We start from the raw sequence: 18,576 nt of genomic DNA, 5'->3' as shown, positions 1-18,576 counted from the left end.
GTTAACTTTTTATGCAATTTTAATTTGATTGTATTCTGTTGATATACAAATTAACCAAAATATAAACATGTCATTGTTGAGCTCATAGGAACATACAGTTATCTATATAAATCCAAACAAGTATGAAAAACTTAACTTGCATTCAACTCAAAACCACATTATATCATTATATTTCAGTGCTGTTTTTTTGTTAATATTTACCGGTAGATATATTTTATACCAAATGGCACCTAATAATTTCCAATTGAGGGTTTCCGAAAAATAATGTTTGTATGTTTTTCAATCAATCTCAAACTTGAGGTCGTCCCTTATCCATCTCTATTATAAGTTGAACCTTAGTATAAATAATATTAAATACACTTTTACCTTCAATTTTGAAGTATTTTTTTTAAATTAACAACAACAACACCAATGCCCCAATGTTACTATTCAAGACAATATGAATTTTCCCTTTTTAAAGGGACCCGCCTCTATTCCCAAAATAGTGAAAAAAAGCTAAATATATACCTTGCATTGCAGGTCAGCATGATGACGCGCGTATGAACATTTCCATAGCCATATCCACTGCCAGATTTGGGGGCACCATAGCTAACTACACACAGGTGGTGGCCCTTCACCGAAGCAAGGACCAGCAGGGAAATGTTGTGGTCACCGGTGCAAGGGTCAAGGACAGACTCACAGGTCTGTACTCATAGCTGTCTTACAAAAACAATTTACTAAGAGAGCTTTTTCACGACAAAACATGTATAATAAGTGATATCAGTTCTTGATGTTATCGTGAATGATTCAGGGTACTTGTTGTTGTCAAAGCTACAAAAAACAAACAGATTGACAGTTTAAAAGTAAACATTCTCATAAATGTATAGGAAAACAGTTTCACCTTGTGACCAAGTGGGTTGTCAATGAAGCAAGGCCAAAGCAATATGAGCCTTACTTTGGGAAAACAGGGCTTAATACATGCAGGTTATGTGTAGTCCCAGGGCTTAATGCATGCAGGTTATGTGTAGTCCCAGGGCTTAATGCATGCAGGTTATGTGTAGTCCCAGGGCTTAATGCATGCAGGTTATGTGTAGTGCCAGGGCTTAATGCATGCAGGTTATGTGTAGTCCCAGATTTGCTCAGGCTTATCAGGGACAAACACTTTCTGCTTAAACAGAAAAAAATTGCTAAGAAGAGACTTCCTTTTTAATGAAAATAACAATAAAAGCTTAAAGTGTGGTCCCTTATTAGCCTGTGGGGACTGCATAGGCAAATCTGGGACAACACTTTACCCAAATGCATTAAGCCCCATTTTCCTAAAACCAGGCGAATATAAATTGCACAGGGAAAGAGTTTGATGTGAAGGCCAAGTGTGTCGTCAACGCCACTGGTCCCTACACTGACTCTATACGCACGATGGGTAAACCCGAGACCAAGAAGATCTGCCAGCCCAGTTCTGGGACACATGTGGTTTTACCAGATTACTACAGGTAGCACTTCAGTTTGGATTGTTCACTGTCTGTGGAGTGAGAATGCAAAATACATGCTGCATTCACTTACATAAAGTATTTGAATATGCTATTGAGGGGTATGCAATATACTATGTAAAAGATTGTAGTTTTATAAAACAACAGATTACTACAGGTATCACTACAGTTTTGATTGTTCACTGTCTGTGGAGTGAGAATTCAAAAATACATGCTGCATTCACTTGCAAAAAGTATTTGAATATGAATTTGAGGGGTGTGCAAATTAATATACTGTGTAAATGATTGTAACTTTATATAAAACGATACCAGATTACTACATGTAACACTATAGTTTGGATCGTTCACTGTCCGTGAAGTAAGAATGCAAGAAAAATGATGCATTCACTTACAAAAAATATTTGAATATGCTATTGAAGGGTACGCAATTTACTATACTGTGTAAAAGATTGTAATTTTACAATACCAGATTACTACAGGTTACACTACAGTTTGTACACACACACACAATCAATAAATATTTATTACAGGCTAATCTAGGAAGACACTAACCCTGTTTAATGAAAGCGAGGCTCAATTATTTGGCACCTGGTAGTGATTAATTTGGCTCAATTAGTTTATTAGGTGAGCGTTATTAAGTATACAATGTTATCCAGGTACAGAAAATAGACTTAAACAACCAGCCATACACCAGTGTACATTTGAGTATATTTTCCGTAAGCCAGTAACTGTAAGTTAATTGACCTTTGTATATTTGCCTACTTTAGCCCAACAAACATGGGTCTACTGGACCCGGCCACCAGCGATGGTCGTGTCATCTTCTTCCTGCCATGGCAGAACGTCACCATTGCAGGTAATGGAAGTATATGACTCATCAGTGCAAAAGTACACAAAAGCTGTGGAAATCTTGTTCCTGAATAGAAATATTGCACAAAAAAAACAAGGTAAACGAAACAAAGGAAACAAGAGCACCGCATAACGGGTGCCACGCTCGGCTGCGAAAGCTTGTCAGATTTTTTTTTTTTTTAGAGGTCACAGTGACCTTGACCTTCGACCTAGTGACCCAAAAATGGGTGTGGTGTGTAGAACTCATCAAGGTACATCTACATATGAAGTTTCAAAGTTGTAGGTTGAAGCACTTTGATGTTAGAGGAAAATGTCAAGGTTTTAGCACGGAGGACGACGAGCTGGCTATGACAATACCTCTCCGAAAACAGCCGAGCTAACAATAAAAAACTTAACTTTAACTCTGGAAACTTTGAAAAATTTAAGAAAAACTCATTTTCCTGGCATAATACCGCAATCATTTAAGAAGACCTCATACTAACCCAGCATACAACCCGAAAACCTACTCTTAATAAAATCTTGTTGGAATTGTGCAAAATTTTTGTGGTTTGGGCTATTATATTATGATATAATGGTGTTTTGTTATCTTTCTTCAGTAGAAATTTCAACTTCAACGCTAAAAAAAAAGTTGTTGTTGCATTATTTTGAGTTTTGTCACACCATTTGCAGGGACTACAGACACTGCATGCGAGATCACATTTGCGCCAGCCCCATCTGAAAAGGAGATCCAGTTCATTCTGAGTGAGGTGCGAAACTACCTACATCCCGATGTGGAAGGTATGACATTGGGCAGGAGTGTTATTTAGCTGCGTGATTTCATAAAAAAAGAGATTTAGTTGTAGATTTCCATCCGGATGTTGAAGTTATGACATCAGGCAGGAGTGTTATTTATCTGCTTGTGTTAAAAAATTGTAATTAAGGGGTTTTGATAGATTTTCGAAACTAGTGGTTTGGTATTTTAGGACTTTTACTGTAAACGATGTCACTCGTACAATTTTTAACAAATCAACTACACACCGGTCGAAAGCTAATACAATAATTTATCAGAAAAAATAAACATCAGTACCATTGATCCAGCAGTATTTTGATACCAGCCCTCAGAAGTTGACCCATTTCCAAAATCATGTTTGGTCGGACACAATAGTGTCCACATAGAGATTTTCCATGTCGAGCTAAAACTCAATAACCAAGTCATTAAACTGTAGATAAACAGCACCTGTATGCACATTGAAGATTTTTTGATCGGTTACAATACTAATTGTTATCGAAAAAGTATGGTAAGAATCATTTTATCGCGTCTTTCGGATCTTCAGTATAAACTCTAAATAGAAAAATTCTATTTTGACTCTGGCAAACCCTTTGATGATGTCAGAGATTTTTTTAACATAAAATATGATTGGTCGGTTTTCATCAATGTCTCACTCACATTTTTACTGAGATCCTCGGGAAATTCCGCCTAACCAATAAAAAAAACGCATGCGAACACATGGATTTATCAAATGACGTCAGAGGATTCCCACACTTCCCTCACAGAGTAAACCTCGTGGTTGTTTACTTACAAATCGGAGTGAAAAACACTTTTGATGGTGTGCGAATGATTATAAAATTAATTTTTATCAATTCATTAATGTTTATTAAACGGGAAATAACCGTTTAGATGACAAACAGTCATGTAACCTTTGTGTTTCTGCTGTTTGAAACGATCGGAAATTGAAGCTTTATTGGACACTATGATGTCCGACCAAATTTTTTTCCATGAGTGTCAATTTCTGAGGGCTAGTATCGAAATACTGCTTGATGAATGGCACTGATGTTAATTTTTCCAGATAAATTATTTTATTAGCTTTCTTAAACAACTGGTGTGTAGTTGATTCGGTAAAAATTGTTTGAGTTACATCGTTTACAGTAAAGATGGTTTAGTTTTTAGGCAAATGAAGTTGCACTCCTTGTTTCTATTATAGCATATATATATATAAATAAAATGATAATGATATGGGCTTCCCTCCTGTGTATTAGAGGATGCCTTTTTGTAAGCAAAACATTATTCCATGCTTCTGCCTCTCCACCCAGGGGCTTTAATTGGTATCTGCAAGGCAAATAGGCCAATGTAGAGTGGCTGGAAACTGCCCTAGTGTACATGAACAACTTATGAGCCAATGATATAGGGAGGAAATGTCAATGTCTCCTAAAGTACATCACACAGACATACGATTGACATAAGAAAATTGAAAGACTCATGATCTCACAGGTTTCAGGGCAGCCATATATTCCAACCCATGTTTATTCTTCTATTGTATTTCATTCAAAACACATACATATTTAGTTTTTTATTTCATTTATATTTAATTGCAAACTCATTTGTGTCATTGAAACCACAATAATTGCACTGTATAGTGCAACCCATGTAACGATGTAAACCTTCCCATATTATTTGCCAAAGAAATATGGGGATTTGTTTTTCAGACAGTGCAAATACAATATGAACCATGTAATTACTTGATGGCATATGGTTTTGATTTTCTTCTTGCATATTTATTGTAAAATTAATTCCTTATGCAAATATTATAATGAAATAATTAACGTGTTTTTTCTATTTGATCAAAGATGACAGATTAAGAACTCCCCATTTGAAGTAAGACAATTTACAAAAAGAAATGTAAATGAGGATGTCAGATAAAACTTTTATGTCATGTATAGCATCTAATATATTCAATCCTTCACAATAATACTCATTCTGAGAATACAAGGCTTGATGCATTTTGTAAAGAGTTGTCCAAGAATAGCCCGTGCAGACTTATTTAAACGAATGATAACATAACAATAGAAAGTGTCAACCAGGGCTCGCGCTGTCGTTCGCCACTTGAGCCATTTGCGAAAATATTGAGAATTTGGCTCAAGAAAAACCCGATTTGCGAAAATGCTAAAATCTCGTAAAATTTCATTGAAAACAGCCGCCATTTTAACCTGAAACTGGTTTTCTATATTTTTCTCTTTGTTTCAATGAAAGTATTCGCAATTTGAACCGTGAACGAAAACCGGTCTGCACCTGTATCGAGACATCGCTTGACCTTATTGTTATTGAGGTGCACATGGTAGCTGGCCAATCAAAACTTAGCTCGCTTACACATAAAATGACGTTGTTGAATGAAACGTAAAAATGGGTGGAGCTTTGAATACACAGTTAATATAGTCGTCTGCAAACAAAATAGCAGCCGGTCGCAAATGTCGTATTATAAGATTAAAAATGAAAATAACCGTGACAATAAATTAATTATTTCCAAGCTGACTATCGATCTAAATTAAAGAGTGATAATTAAATAATTAGTTCTATGTCGTTGATGTTACAACTTTCTGCCGATTTTCGATTGAAATGAAAAGGTGATAATTAATTAATTTGATCGTTTTACTCACACACTATGCTAACTAACAGCGGCGTATTTTAACCAAAGGAAAACGTGAAAAACACACGCGGTTTAATTGCAATTAAAGTTTAATTTAAGTTACGAATTTGTAACACATAGGAAGAGTAATTCATGTCGTCTACAATATAAATGGAAGTAACCACTTTTTCCGTATAGTCGCTAACATGGCTCCTTTAACCTTAAATCGTCCTTTGGATGAAAATGAGTCTGAACAAACAAATTAAAACACAAAAAAACTAGAGCATTCCAAGAGTCATGGAAAGTTGATAATAATTGGCTTCGCTTTGAGAATGAATCAATATCAATGTACTGTGACCTATGCATTAAGGTGCAGACTTCCAACACGTTCACTGTAGGTTGCAATATCCTGAAAAAAGACTCGGTTACGAAACATGCCAAGTCTAAAGGTAAGATTTTAAAGATGAGAGGAATTTTAATTTGAAATTACTTTGAAATGCTATAGTCTAACTATATGTATATATGCAGATTGACTATGTATTTTTTTTATTTTTTTCAGATCACACTCATGCCGTCGATACTAGAAAGCAGTCGGTGTTTATTAAGGTCTTTGCATTTAAAATTGTTAGAAAAATTGAAACACTGTCCAAAATTCAGTCTGATGATAGATGAGTCAACAGATGTGTCTGTGTCACAATATTTGAGCTGTTATCTAAAAATTATAGAGAGTGATTGTTTTGGATCAGTCTATCATGTGACCCACTTTTTGGGCATATCTGATTTAAGTATTGCAAATGCTGAGTCCATCTATGTCTGTGACATTCTGTTGAGAAAAGGAATAGACATTGACATCTATCATGTTGTTAAAAATGTGCTGTATGAAAATATCTCTATTACTATGAAAATTGTGATGTGATGTATATTATGATATGTGACATGTGCTTGTTGTCATTAAAAGAAATATGAAAAATCTATAGTATACATTGTTATTTGAAACAAACGAAAACTGGTTGGCTAACGCACCACAGACAATCTAGAATTTTCGGGGGGGGGGGGGGGGGGCATGCCCCCTGCCACACCTAGATCTGGGTGGCTCAAAGATATTTTGGGCCAGCGCTAGCCCTGTGTCAACCCTGATAAGCCTGTGCAAACTGCACAGGCTAATCTTGGACTGCACTGTACGCACATGCATAAAGAAAGAGTTCCCAGAACGAGGCTCATTAAGTAGTAAGAAAAGCAATCTTTTCAACGTTTTCCTTTCAGTTCGCCGCGGTGATGTACTGTCAGCCTGGTGTGGCATCCGTCCTCTGGTTTCCGATCCCAACAAGTCTGACACCCAGTCCATAGCCAGGAATCACATCATCGAGGTCTCACAGGACAAACTGATTACTATAGCAGGTAGGTTGTACAGAAATATGACCATGAGTGTTACAGGTGATTGAACATTATGTTAGTTAAGTTTATTTTAGTTTAATAGAATTATGTTTAGGGTGATATGTTTCTTGTTGTAAGCAAAAGCAGCATAGCACTTTATGATGTTAGCAACTTAAATTTGCTGTTGTTATGAGATTTCCTAATAAAAATAGCATTAAAGCCTTAAGCTCAATAATTTTTGTGTCAAGCCAATGTTCTATCTAAAAAGGTCCGATATTTTTGTGTCAAGGCAATGTTCTATCTAAAAAGGTCCGATATTTTTGTGTCAAGGCAATGTTCTATCTAAAAAGGTCCGATATTTTTGTGTCAAGGCAATGTTCTATCTAAAAAGGTCCGATATTTTTGTGCCAAGCCAATGTTCTATCTAAAAAGGTCCGATATTTTTGTGCCAAGCCAATGTTCTATCTAAAAAGGTCCGAAAGTGTAGCCAATAATATAAAGGTGATCCATCTTAAAGGGCGATTAGATCTAGCAAATAATATAAAGGTGAATAAAGGCAAAAAATTAGTGAGATCAAATAGATCTTTCATAATTTTGTAGTACCTTCCAATAAGTAAAATGCAGTATTAACAATAATAGAAAAATCTGAAATTAAAATCAGCACTGTTTAATTTACATATAATTTTTCAAAATTGTCATTTTTCTGGTAAAAAAATGACTTCAAAAGCATTTCTCGAAAAAGAAGTTTGAAAATAATAATAAAATTGTGAAATCAAATTACCTGCTTTCTGTGAAAAGGGGGTTTAATGCAAGTGCGTAAAGTGTCGTCCCAGATTAGCCTGTGCTGACGACACTTTCCTTCTAAACTTGATTTTTGCTAAGAAGAGACTTTCTTGAAACAAAAAATTTAAAATATCATAAAAGTGGAGAGTGTCATCACTGATTAGCATGTGCAGACTGAACAGGCTAATCTGGGACGACACTTTACGCACATGCATTTAACCCCTTTTTCAAAGAGAAGGGCCTTTATAAAAATCAGGCTCCATTTAATGTATATCTCCAACCGTTCAGGTGGTAAATGGACCACCTACCGCCACATGGCGGAGGAGACAGTTGACCGGGCAGTGAAGGAGTGCGGGCTCAAGCCTGCGTCAGGCTGCCGGACCAAGGGTCTACTCCTGGACGGGGCCCACGGCTGGTCTCCCACCATGTTCATCAGGCTCGTGCAGGACTTTGGGCTCGAGAAGGAGGTAGGCCAGGGCTTTTTTTTCTCACTTTTTTGAGAAGCGGCCTTTTCCCCCAACTTTTCTGAAAAAATAATTCAAGTAATTGATAACAATTCTGAAAATAAAATTGGCCGGGCTTTTATAAATTATGGACATTTGAATACTGAAGTTCTCAAATTTGTGAAAAATTGATGTTCTCTAAGGAGGAAAAAAAGCTCTTTAAGGCTATTATTTAGTGTAAGCCTACTCATTTTTAGCTCTATGGCATTCAAAGCCATAAGCTAATTAAAACGCTCGAGGCCGTTTTTCTGGTAGAACCAGTACTTGATGTTGTTAGGGGAGATTGAAAGTAGGCTGTCATAGTGGGGATCGAGCATGTGACCATGCAAGGCTGACATCATATCCTCTACGCCACGTTGATAGATTGGCTGTGGTTGAGTGTATGATATTATAATTATGATTGACAATATCATTAAATCAGAGCAGACTTTGGACTGGAGAAGGCAGTAGGTCATATATTGGCTGTAGCTGAATGTTTGGTGTTGATTTAGTCTAGTTTTGGTTGTAAAGTGTCTTCTCAGATTAGCATGTGCAGTCAGCTTGTTGCTTTTATGGAATTTTTTGTGCAATAGGAGTCTCTTATAAACAAAAATCCAGTCTAGTGTCATCCCTAATTAGCCTGTGTGGACATCACAGAATCATCTGCAATGACACTTTATGCACATGCATAAAGCCCAGTTTTACCAAAACTCGACTCGACTAATTTTATTTACCAGATTTTCCGAAGGAAAAAACTGGTTATTAGATTGGCGAATGTCGGCGGGCGGGCGGGCGGGCAGAACAAGCTTGTCCAGGCCATAACTTTGTTGTTCATTGTGAGATTGTAAAATCATTTGGCACATTTGTTCACCATCATTAGACGGTGTGTCCCGCGAAAGAATTACGTCAATATCTCCAAAGTCAAGGTCACAATTTGAGTTCAAAGGTCAAAAATGGCCATAAATGAGCTTGTCCGGGCCATAACTATGTCATTCATTGGGAAATTTTAAAATCATTTGGAACATTTGGTCACCATCATTGGACAGTGTGTTGCACGAAAGAATTACGTCAATATCCCCAAGGTCAAGGTCACCTCTACTAATAACAGATTTATTTTGAAACAAACGGGGTTAATTATAAACAATCAGTTCAGTTTGAGTTGTCTCCCTTTATCAGACTTTTTTCAAATTGAAAACCTGGTTTTTTGACAATTTTTTCCCTTGTTGACAATATAATTAAATCAGAACATCTGAGTTTATTGGAGATGTTGTGTAAAACCATAGTTGTTTTTAAATACATTATCATTTAGAAACCTGTTTAAGGGGATATTTTTATGCCCCCTTTCGAAGAAAAGGGGAATATAGTGATCGGACGGTCCGTCTGTCTGTCCGTCTTTCAGTCACACTTTGCGTTTAGGTTTCGAAAAATTCTCATAACTTCTATGTCCCTTGAGATATAACCTTCATATTTGGTATTCATGTGTATATGGACAATTCCTTTCCAAACGCACAAAAATGTTTACCCCTGTGACCTTGACCTTGAACTTAAGGTCTGCGTTTAGGTTTGAAATCTGCGTTTAGGTTTCGAAAAATGCTCATAACTTCTATGTCCCTTGAGATATAACCTTCATATTTGGTATGCATGTGTATATGAACAAGGCCTTTCCATACGCTCACAAATTTTGACCCCTGTGACCTTGTCCTTGAACTAAGTGTCCGCGTTTAGGTTTTCGAAAAATGCTCATAACTTTTATGTCCCTTGAGATATAACCTTCATATTTGGAATGCATGTGTATAGGGACAAGGCTTTTCCATACGCACACAAATTTTGACCCCTGTGACCTTTACCTTGAAGTTAGGGTTTGCGTTTAGGTTTTGAAAAATGCTAATAACTTCTATGTCCCCTGAGATATAACCTTCATATATGGTATGCATGTGTATACGGACAAGGCCTTTCCATACGCACACAAATTTTGACCCCTGTGACCTTGACCTTGAAGTTAGGGTCCGCGTTAAGGTTTTGAAATCTGCGTTTAGGTTTCGAAAAAAGCTCATAACTTCTATCAAGCGTTTATAGGGGGCATAAGTCATCCTATGGTGACAGCTCTTGTTTATCATTTATTTTCCAATCAAAACTTGTTATTTAATATGATAAATTGATTTTATTTCATGATGTTGAACATATATATTTTGTCCATGCTCATATTATATGATAAACAGATTTTACAATATTTGGATACACCAGTTTTTGGGTCAAATGATATTCATTTGGTTTCATGATTTAAATTGAATGGCAAAAAAATATGCGTACTTTATTATCTCATTTTATCCTATTACCAATTGAAAATCGATAGTATGACAATGATCGTATAAACTTGAGCTTTTTAGTTTTAGATCACACCTGGGTTTTTCCAAAAAATGGAGAATCTGATTTTGTCAACTATGGAAAAAAAAATTGTCAAAAATGCGATATTTGATCATTATTAATCGAATAAGGGAGGAAAAAAAAGGATAAATAGAATAGTATGTGAGTTTTGGATAAAGATCAAGTTTATCATGCTCGGCTCAAACTATCGGTTCTAAGCCGCACATGATAAACGTAATCTTTATCAAAAACTCACATAATATTCTCTATTTCTCCCCCAGGTTGCGCAACATCTAGCCAGCACATATGGTGACAAGGCATTCAAAGTGGCCAAGATGGCCAAACTGACGGGTAAACGGTGGCCGGTAGTGGGAAAGCGTCTCCATGAAGAGTATCCATACTTGGAGGCAGAGGTAGAGGTTTTGTCAGAATATTAGCGTATTATATCAGATGTTTGATGTGATGCATGTTTTACTGTAATCAATTACTAAAATTTCAGATGATTGTTTACAATGCATTATAACATATGTATTACCATCTAGTGTCAATCCTTATCTAGACGAAAAGTATCTATGAACCTTTATACATGAGTGTGATCTCTACTCCTGCTTTTTCAATGCCAAAATTGTTTTTCAAATTGTTTTTTACTTTGCTGGAGTTTGGCGTACCATGAACGTGGAAGTAAACATTTTTCTCCACTAAGATGTTTTATGAACCATACCCCTGATTATATATGCTTAACAAACCATCCTTTGTTTACAGAACAAGATTTATGTTGAAGCTTTACTTGCCTGCATTTTACGATGGGTGATGTATGCATTGTTGCTATGTATTTCATGTAATCCTTTGTAGGAATTAGCATTCAGCCCCCCCCCCCCCCCCCCCTAAATCTTTTATGATATAAAATCCATGTTGTATTCATGTTTGTTTCGTACCTCAGGTAATATATGCAATTCGTGAGTATGCGTGCACCGCCATTGATGTTATCGCCCGTCGCACCCGCCTGGCATTCTGTAACGTGCATGCTGCTGAGGAGGCCCTGCCCAGGATCGTTGAAATCATGGCGGAGGAATTCAAGTGGAACAAACAGAAACAGGAGGTAGGTAGCCAGTGTATGTGCATGGGTGCAAACCATCTGGACTGAAATTTTTGTCTTGGAATGTGTGATATTGTACAACAAATGTTTGTTACTGGAGCCTGTGGGTCATGTTTAAGACCCATATCCATAGCTATCAGGTTAAGGTCACTTTTAGAGATCAATTGCTTAATTAAGTATGAGACTGTAACTTCATTATTCACCCATGTCAATAGCTGTCTGACAAACAAGGGTTCAGACTGTAACAGCATCATACATTGTGTAATTAACAAATAACATATCATGCATGTTTACTATACGTTCAATGTAAGACATTTGTCTCTTGCTCAAAAATCAAGGACACTAGTAGCTTTCAAGTTTTAAATTTTGGAAAGATTCTTGTCTGGTCTATAACTTTATCATTCATCAGGGCAAGATTAAAATTAATTACAAGAAATATCCATCTGATCAAAGAAATAATCAAGAAGTTAATAGTTGCCAAATGAATGGCATTGCAAAAAGTAATCTTGTCCTATTTATTCAGCAACTTGTTATTGGAGACATTATTTTCACATGGTTTATGGATTAAGGCTTGCAATTCACAAAATAGTCACTGATCAAAGTATCTTTATTTTCCTTGCCCATAAAAAATAATTATATACTTGTTGAAATGGCTGGCATCAGTTCTCATGAACACAATTATCTTTATTTCAAGTGCAATTAAATATGTTTTATTCAAACGCTTTGAGTGCTTACAGAATCCACATAGAGAATACAGACTTCCTTTAAGTAAAAACTTCAATATAGGCAAAAAATGTTATCCCTCCTTCACCTGTCTTATTTGCACAGGCTAATCTGGAATGATACTGTATGCGCATAATTTAGCCTTGTTTTTCAAGTGCAAGGCTTAACTATTGTAAACAGATATCTTTGTGTGACTGTTACCAACAATTCAACACTAAAAAAATACCATTTTCGTGCAATTTACTAGGAAGAGATGCAGCGAGCCAAGAACTTCCTCCGCAAAGAGATGGGCCTGGACCTAGGCCGCATGAAACTGGATGAGCCAGTGAACCTGACCAAAACCGAGATCAACGACTACATACAGAGGTTCAGGTCCCTTGACAAGGAGAACAAGGGATACATCACAGTCAATGATCTGAGGAGATACTTCAAGGTAACTGTACATACTGTAACAAGGCATACATCACTGTCAATGATCTGAGGAGATATTTTAAGGTAACTGTACATACTGTAACAAGGGATACATCACAGTCAATGATCTGAGGAGATACTTCAAGGTAACTACATACTGTAACAAGGGATACATCACTGTCAATGATCTGAGCAGATACTTCAAAGTAAATGTACATACTGTAACAAGGGATACATCACTGTCAATGATCTTAGGAAATACTTCAAGGTAACAGTACATACTGTAACAAGGGATACATCACAGTCAATGATCTGAGGAAATACTTCAAGGTAACAGTACATACTGTAACAAGGGATACATCACTGTCAATGATCTTAGGAGATATTTTAAGGTAACTGTACATACTGTAACAATGGATACATCACTGTCAATGATCTGAGCAGATACTTCAAAGTCAATGTACATACTGTAACAAGGGATACATCACTGTCAATGATCTTAGGAAATACTTCAAGGTTACAGTACATACTGTAACAAGGCATACATCAAGTCAATGATCTGAGGAGAAACTTCAAGGTAACTGTACATACTGTAACAAGGGATACATCACTGTCAATGATCTGAGCAGATACCTCAAAGTCAATGTACATACCGTAACAAGGGATACATCACTGTCAATGATCTTAGGAGATACTTCAAGGTAACTGAACATACTGTAACAAGGGATACATCACAGTCAATGGTCTGAGGAGATACTTCAAGGTAACTGTACATACTGTAACAAGGGATACATCACAGTCAATGATCTGAGGAGATACTTCAAGGTAACAGTACATACTGTAACAAGGGATACATCACAGTCAATGATCTGAGGAGATATTTTAAGGTAACTGTACATACCGTAACAAGGGGTACATCACTGTCAATGATCTGAGCAGATACTTCAAGGTAACTGTACATACTGTAACAAGGGATACATCACAGTCAATGATCTGAGCAGATACTTCAAAGTCAATGTACATACTGTAACAAGGGATACATCACTGTCAATGATCTGAGGAGATACTTCAAGGTAACTGTACATACTGTAACAAGGGATACATCACAGTCAATGATCTGAGGAGATACTTCAAGGTAACTGTACATACTGTAACAAGAGATACATCATTGTCAATGATCTGAGGAGATACTTTAAGGTAACTTTACATACTGTAACAAGGGATGCATCACTGTCAATGATTTGAGGAGATATTGCAAGGTAACTGTACATACTGTAACACGGTATACATCATTGTCAATGATCTGAGGAAGGACTTCAAGGTTACTAACTGTACATGCTGTTACAAGGGATACATCACTGTCAATGATCTGAAAAGATACTTCAAGGTAACTGTACATACTGTAACAAGGCATACATCACTGTCAATGATCTGAGGAGATACTTCAAGGTAACTTTACATACTGTAACAAGGGATACATCACAGTCAATGATCTGAGGAAATACTTTAACGTAACTGTACATACTGTAACAAGGGATACATCACAGTCAATGATCTGAGGAAATACTTTAACGTAACTGTACATACTGTAACAAGGCATACATCACAGTCAGTGATCTGAGGAGATACTTCAAGGTAACTGTACATACTGTAACAAGGCATACATCACAGTCAATGATCTGAGGAGATACTTCAAGGTAACTGTACATACTGTAACAAGGGATACATCAAGTCAATGATCCGAGGAGATACTTCAAGGTAACTGTACATACTGTAACAAGGGATACATCACTGTCAATGATCTGAGGAGATACTGCAAGGTAACTGTACATACTGTAACAAGGCATACATCACAGTCAATGATCTGAGGAAGGACTTCAAGGTAACTGTACATACTGTAACAAGGGATACATCACAGCCAATGATCTGAGGAGATACTTCAAGGTAACTGTACATACTGTAACAAGGGATACATCACTGTCAACGATCTTAGGAGATACTTCAAGGTAACTGTACATAATGTTACAAGGGATTCATCACTGTCAATGATCCGAGGAGATACTTCAAGGTAACTTTACATACTGTAACAAGGGATACATCACTGTCAACGATCTTAGGAGATACTTCAAGGTAACTGTACATACTGTAACACGGTATACATCATTGTCAATGATCTGAGGAAGGACTTCAAGGTTACTAACTGTACATGCTGTTACAAGGGATACATCACTGTCAATGATCTGAGGAGATACTTCAAGGTAACTTTACATACTGTAACAAGGGATACATCACAGTCAATGATCTGAGGAAATACTTTAACGTAACTGTACATACTGTAACAAGGGATACATCACAGTCAATGATCTGAGGAAATACTTTAACGTAACTGTACATACTGTAACAAGGCATACATCACAGTCAGTGATCTGAGGAGATACTTCAAGGTAACTGTACATACTGTAACAAGGCATACATCACAGTCAATGATCTGAGGAGATACTTCAAGGTAACTGTACATACTGTAACAAGGGATACATCAAGTCAATGATCTTAGGAGATACTTCAAGGTAACTGTACATACTGTAACAAGGGATACATCACTGTCAATGATCTGAGGAGATACTGCAAGGTAACTGTACATACTGTAACAAGGCATACATCACAGTCAATGATCTGAGGAAGGACTTCAAGGTAACTGTACATACTGTAACAAGGGATACATCACAGCCAATGATCTGAGGAGATACTTCAAGGTAACTGTACATACTGTAACAAGGGATACATCACTGTCAACGATCTTAGGAGATACTTCAAGGTAACTGTACATAATGTTACAAGGGATTCATCACTGTCAATGATCCGAGGAGATACTTCAAGGTAACTTTACATACTGTAACAAGGGATACATCACTGTCAACGATCTTAGGAGATACTTCAAGGTAACTGTACATAATGTTACAAGGGATTCATCACTGTCAATGATCCGAGGAGATACTTCAAGGTAACTTTACATACTGTAACAAGGGATACATCACTGTCAATTATCTGAGGAGATACTTCAAGGTAACTGTACATACTGTAACAAGGGATACATTACTGTCAATGATCTGAGTAGATACTTCAATTTGACTGTACATACTGTAACAAGGGTTACGTCACTGTCAATGATCTTAGGAGATACTTCAAGGTAACTGCACATACTGTAACAAGGGATACATCACTGTCATTGATCTGAGGAGATACTTCAAGGTAACTTTACATACTGTAACAAGAGATACATCATTGTCAATGATCTGAGTAGATACTTCAAGGTAACTGTACATACTGTAACAAGGGATACATCACTGTCAATGATCTGAGGAGATACTTCAAGGTAACTGTACATAATGTTACAAGGGATACATCACAGTCAATGATCTGAGGAAGGACTTTAAGGTAACTATACATACTGTAACAAGGGATACAGCACTGTCAATGATCTTAGGAGATACTTCAAGGTAACTGTACATACTGTAACAAGGGATACATCAATGTCAATGATCTTAGGAAATACTTCAAGGTAACTTTACATACTGTAACAAGGGATGCATTACTGTCAATGATCTTATGAGATACTTCAAGGTAACTGTACATACTGTAACAAGAATACATCACAGTCAATGATCTGAGGAGATACTTCAAGGTAACTGTACATACTGTAACAAGAATACATCACTGTCAATGATCTGAGGAGATACTTCAAGGTAACTGTACATAATGCTACAAGGGATACATCACTGTCAATGATCTGAGGAGATACTTCAAGGTAACTTTACATACTGTAACAAGAGATACATCATTGTCAATGATCTGAGAAGATACTTTAAGGTAACTTTACATACTGTAACAAGGGATACATCACAGTCAATGATCTGAGGAGATACTGCAAGGTAACTGTACATACTGTAACAAGGGATACATCATTGTCAATGATCTGAGGAGATACTTTAAGGTAACTGTACATACTGTAACAAGGGATACATCACTGTCAATGATTTGAGGAGATACTTCAAGGTAAATTTACATACTGTAACAAGGGATACATCACTGTCAATGATTTGAGGAGATACTTCAAGGTAACTGTACATACTGTAACAAGGGATACATCACTGTCAATGATCTGAGGAGATATTGCAAGGTATCTGTACATACTGTAACAAGGGATACATCACTGTCAATGATCTGAGGAGATACTTCAAGGTAACTGTACATACTGTAACAAGGGATACAGCATTGTCAATGATCTGAGGAAGGACTTCAAGGTAACTGTAAATGCTGTTACAAGGGATACATCACTGTCAATGATCTGAGGAGATACTTCAATGTAACTGTACATACTGTAACAAGGGATACATCACTGTCAATGATCTTAGGAAATACTTCAAGGTAACTGTACATACCGTAAAAAGACATACATCACTGTCAATGATCTGAGGAGATACTTCAAGGTAACTTTACATACTGTAACAAGGGATACATCACTGTCAATGATCTGAGGAGATACTTCAAGGTAACTGTACATACTGTAACAAGGGATACATCACTATCAATGATCTTAGGAAATACTTCAAGGTAACTTTACATACTGTAACAAGGGATGCATTACTGTCAATGATCTTATGAGATACTTCAAGGTAACTGTACATACTGTAACAAGAATACATCACTGTCAATGATCTGAGGAGATACTTCAAGGTAACTGTACATAATGTTACAAGGGATACATCACTGTCAATGATCTGAGGAGATACTTCAAGGTAACTGTACATACCGTAACAAGGGATACATCACAGTCAATGATCTGAGGAGATACTTCAAGTTAACTGTATATATTGTAACAAGGGATACATCACAGTCAATGATCTGAGGAGATACTTCAAGGTAACTGTACATACTGTAGCAAGGGATACATAACTGTCAATGATCTGAGTAGATACTTCAATTTGACTGTACATACTGTAACAAGGGTTACGTCACTGTCAATGATCTGAGGAAATACTTCAAGGTAACTGTACATAATGTAAAAAGGGATACATCATTGTCAATGATCTGAGGAGAAAATTAACTGTAACTGTAGGTAAATATTGCAAGAATCAGACCTAAATCTAAGAATAAAGAATATTCAATCTGAATGTTCAAGAATGACCTTAATTATAATATTAACTCCGCTGTTTTCGGAGAAAACCCGAGGTATTGTAATAGCTTCTTCTTCGTCCGCCGTCGACTGTCCACTGTAGGGGCGTCGTGCTAAAACCTTTACATTGGCTCTAAAATTAAAGTGCTTCCACCTACAACTTTGAAACTTCATATGTACATGCACCTTGACGAGTTCTACATGCCACACCTATTTTTGGGTCACTAGGTCAAAGGTCAAGGTCACTGTGACCTCTAATATAAAACTTTAACTTTGCCTCTAACATCATTGTGCTTACACCTACAACTTTGAAACTTCATATGTACATGCACCTTGATGACTTCTACACGCCACACCCATTTTTGGGTCACTAGGTCAAAGGTCAAGGTCACTGTGACCTAACAAAAATAAATTCTGACAAGCTTTTGCAGCCGAGCGTGGCACCCGTTATGCGGTGCTCTTGTTTTAGTCAATTTTA

General features: G+C 36.7%; 1 protein-coding gene across 7 annotated transcripts in view; it reads left to right on the top strand.

Moving 5' to 3' along the window:
- LOC127847051 (glycerol-3-phosphate dehydrogenase, mitochondrial-like) overlaps positions 1-18,576 on the top strand; it is a 60,482-nt gene that overhangs the window by 15,878 nt on the left and 26,028 nt on the right. For all 7 annotated transcript variants that reach the window (XM_052378592.1, XM_052378595.1, XM_052378597.1 and 4 more), the window contains exons 7-15: positions 520-681; positions 1,325-1,469; positions 2,234-2,319; positions 2,982-3,089; positions 6,956-7,090; positions 8,138-8,316; positions 10,977-11,108; positions 11,636-11,794; positions 12,762-12,947. In XM_052378592.1, coding sequence (XP_052234552.1) covers positions 520-681; positions 1,325-1,469; positions 2,234-2,319; positions 2,982-3,089; positions 6,956-7,090; positions 8,138-8,316; positions 10,977-11,108; positions 11,636-11,794; positions 12,762-12,947 — 1,292 coding nt within the window. The remainder of the gene's footprint in view (positions 1-519; positions 682-1,324; positions 1,470-2,233; positions 2,320-2,981; positions 3,090-6,955; positions 7,091-8,137; positions 8,317-10,976; positions 11,109-11,635; positions 11,795-12,761; positions 12,948-18,576) is intronic.

Source organism: Dreissena polymorpha, chromosome 10, assembly GCF_020536995.1.
Source record: "Dreissena polymorpha isolate Duluth1 chromosome 10, UMN_Dpol_1.0, whole genome shotgun sequence".
Lineage (NCBI taxonomy): Eukaryota > Metazoa > Mollusca > Bivalvia > Myida > Dreissenidae > Dreissena > Dreissena polymorpha.
This window is presented reverse-complemented; position numbering and strand designations above follow the sequence as displayed.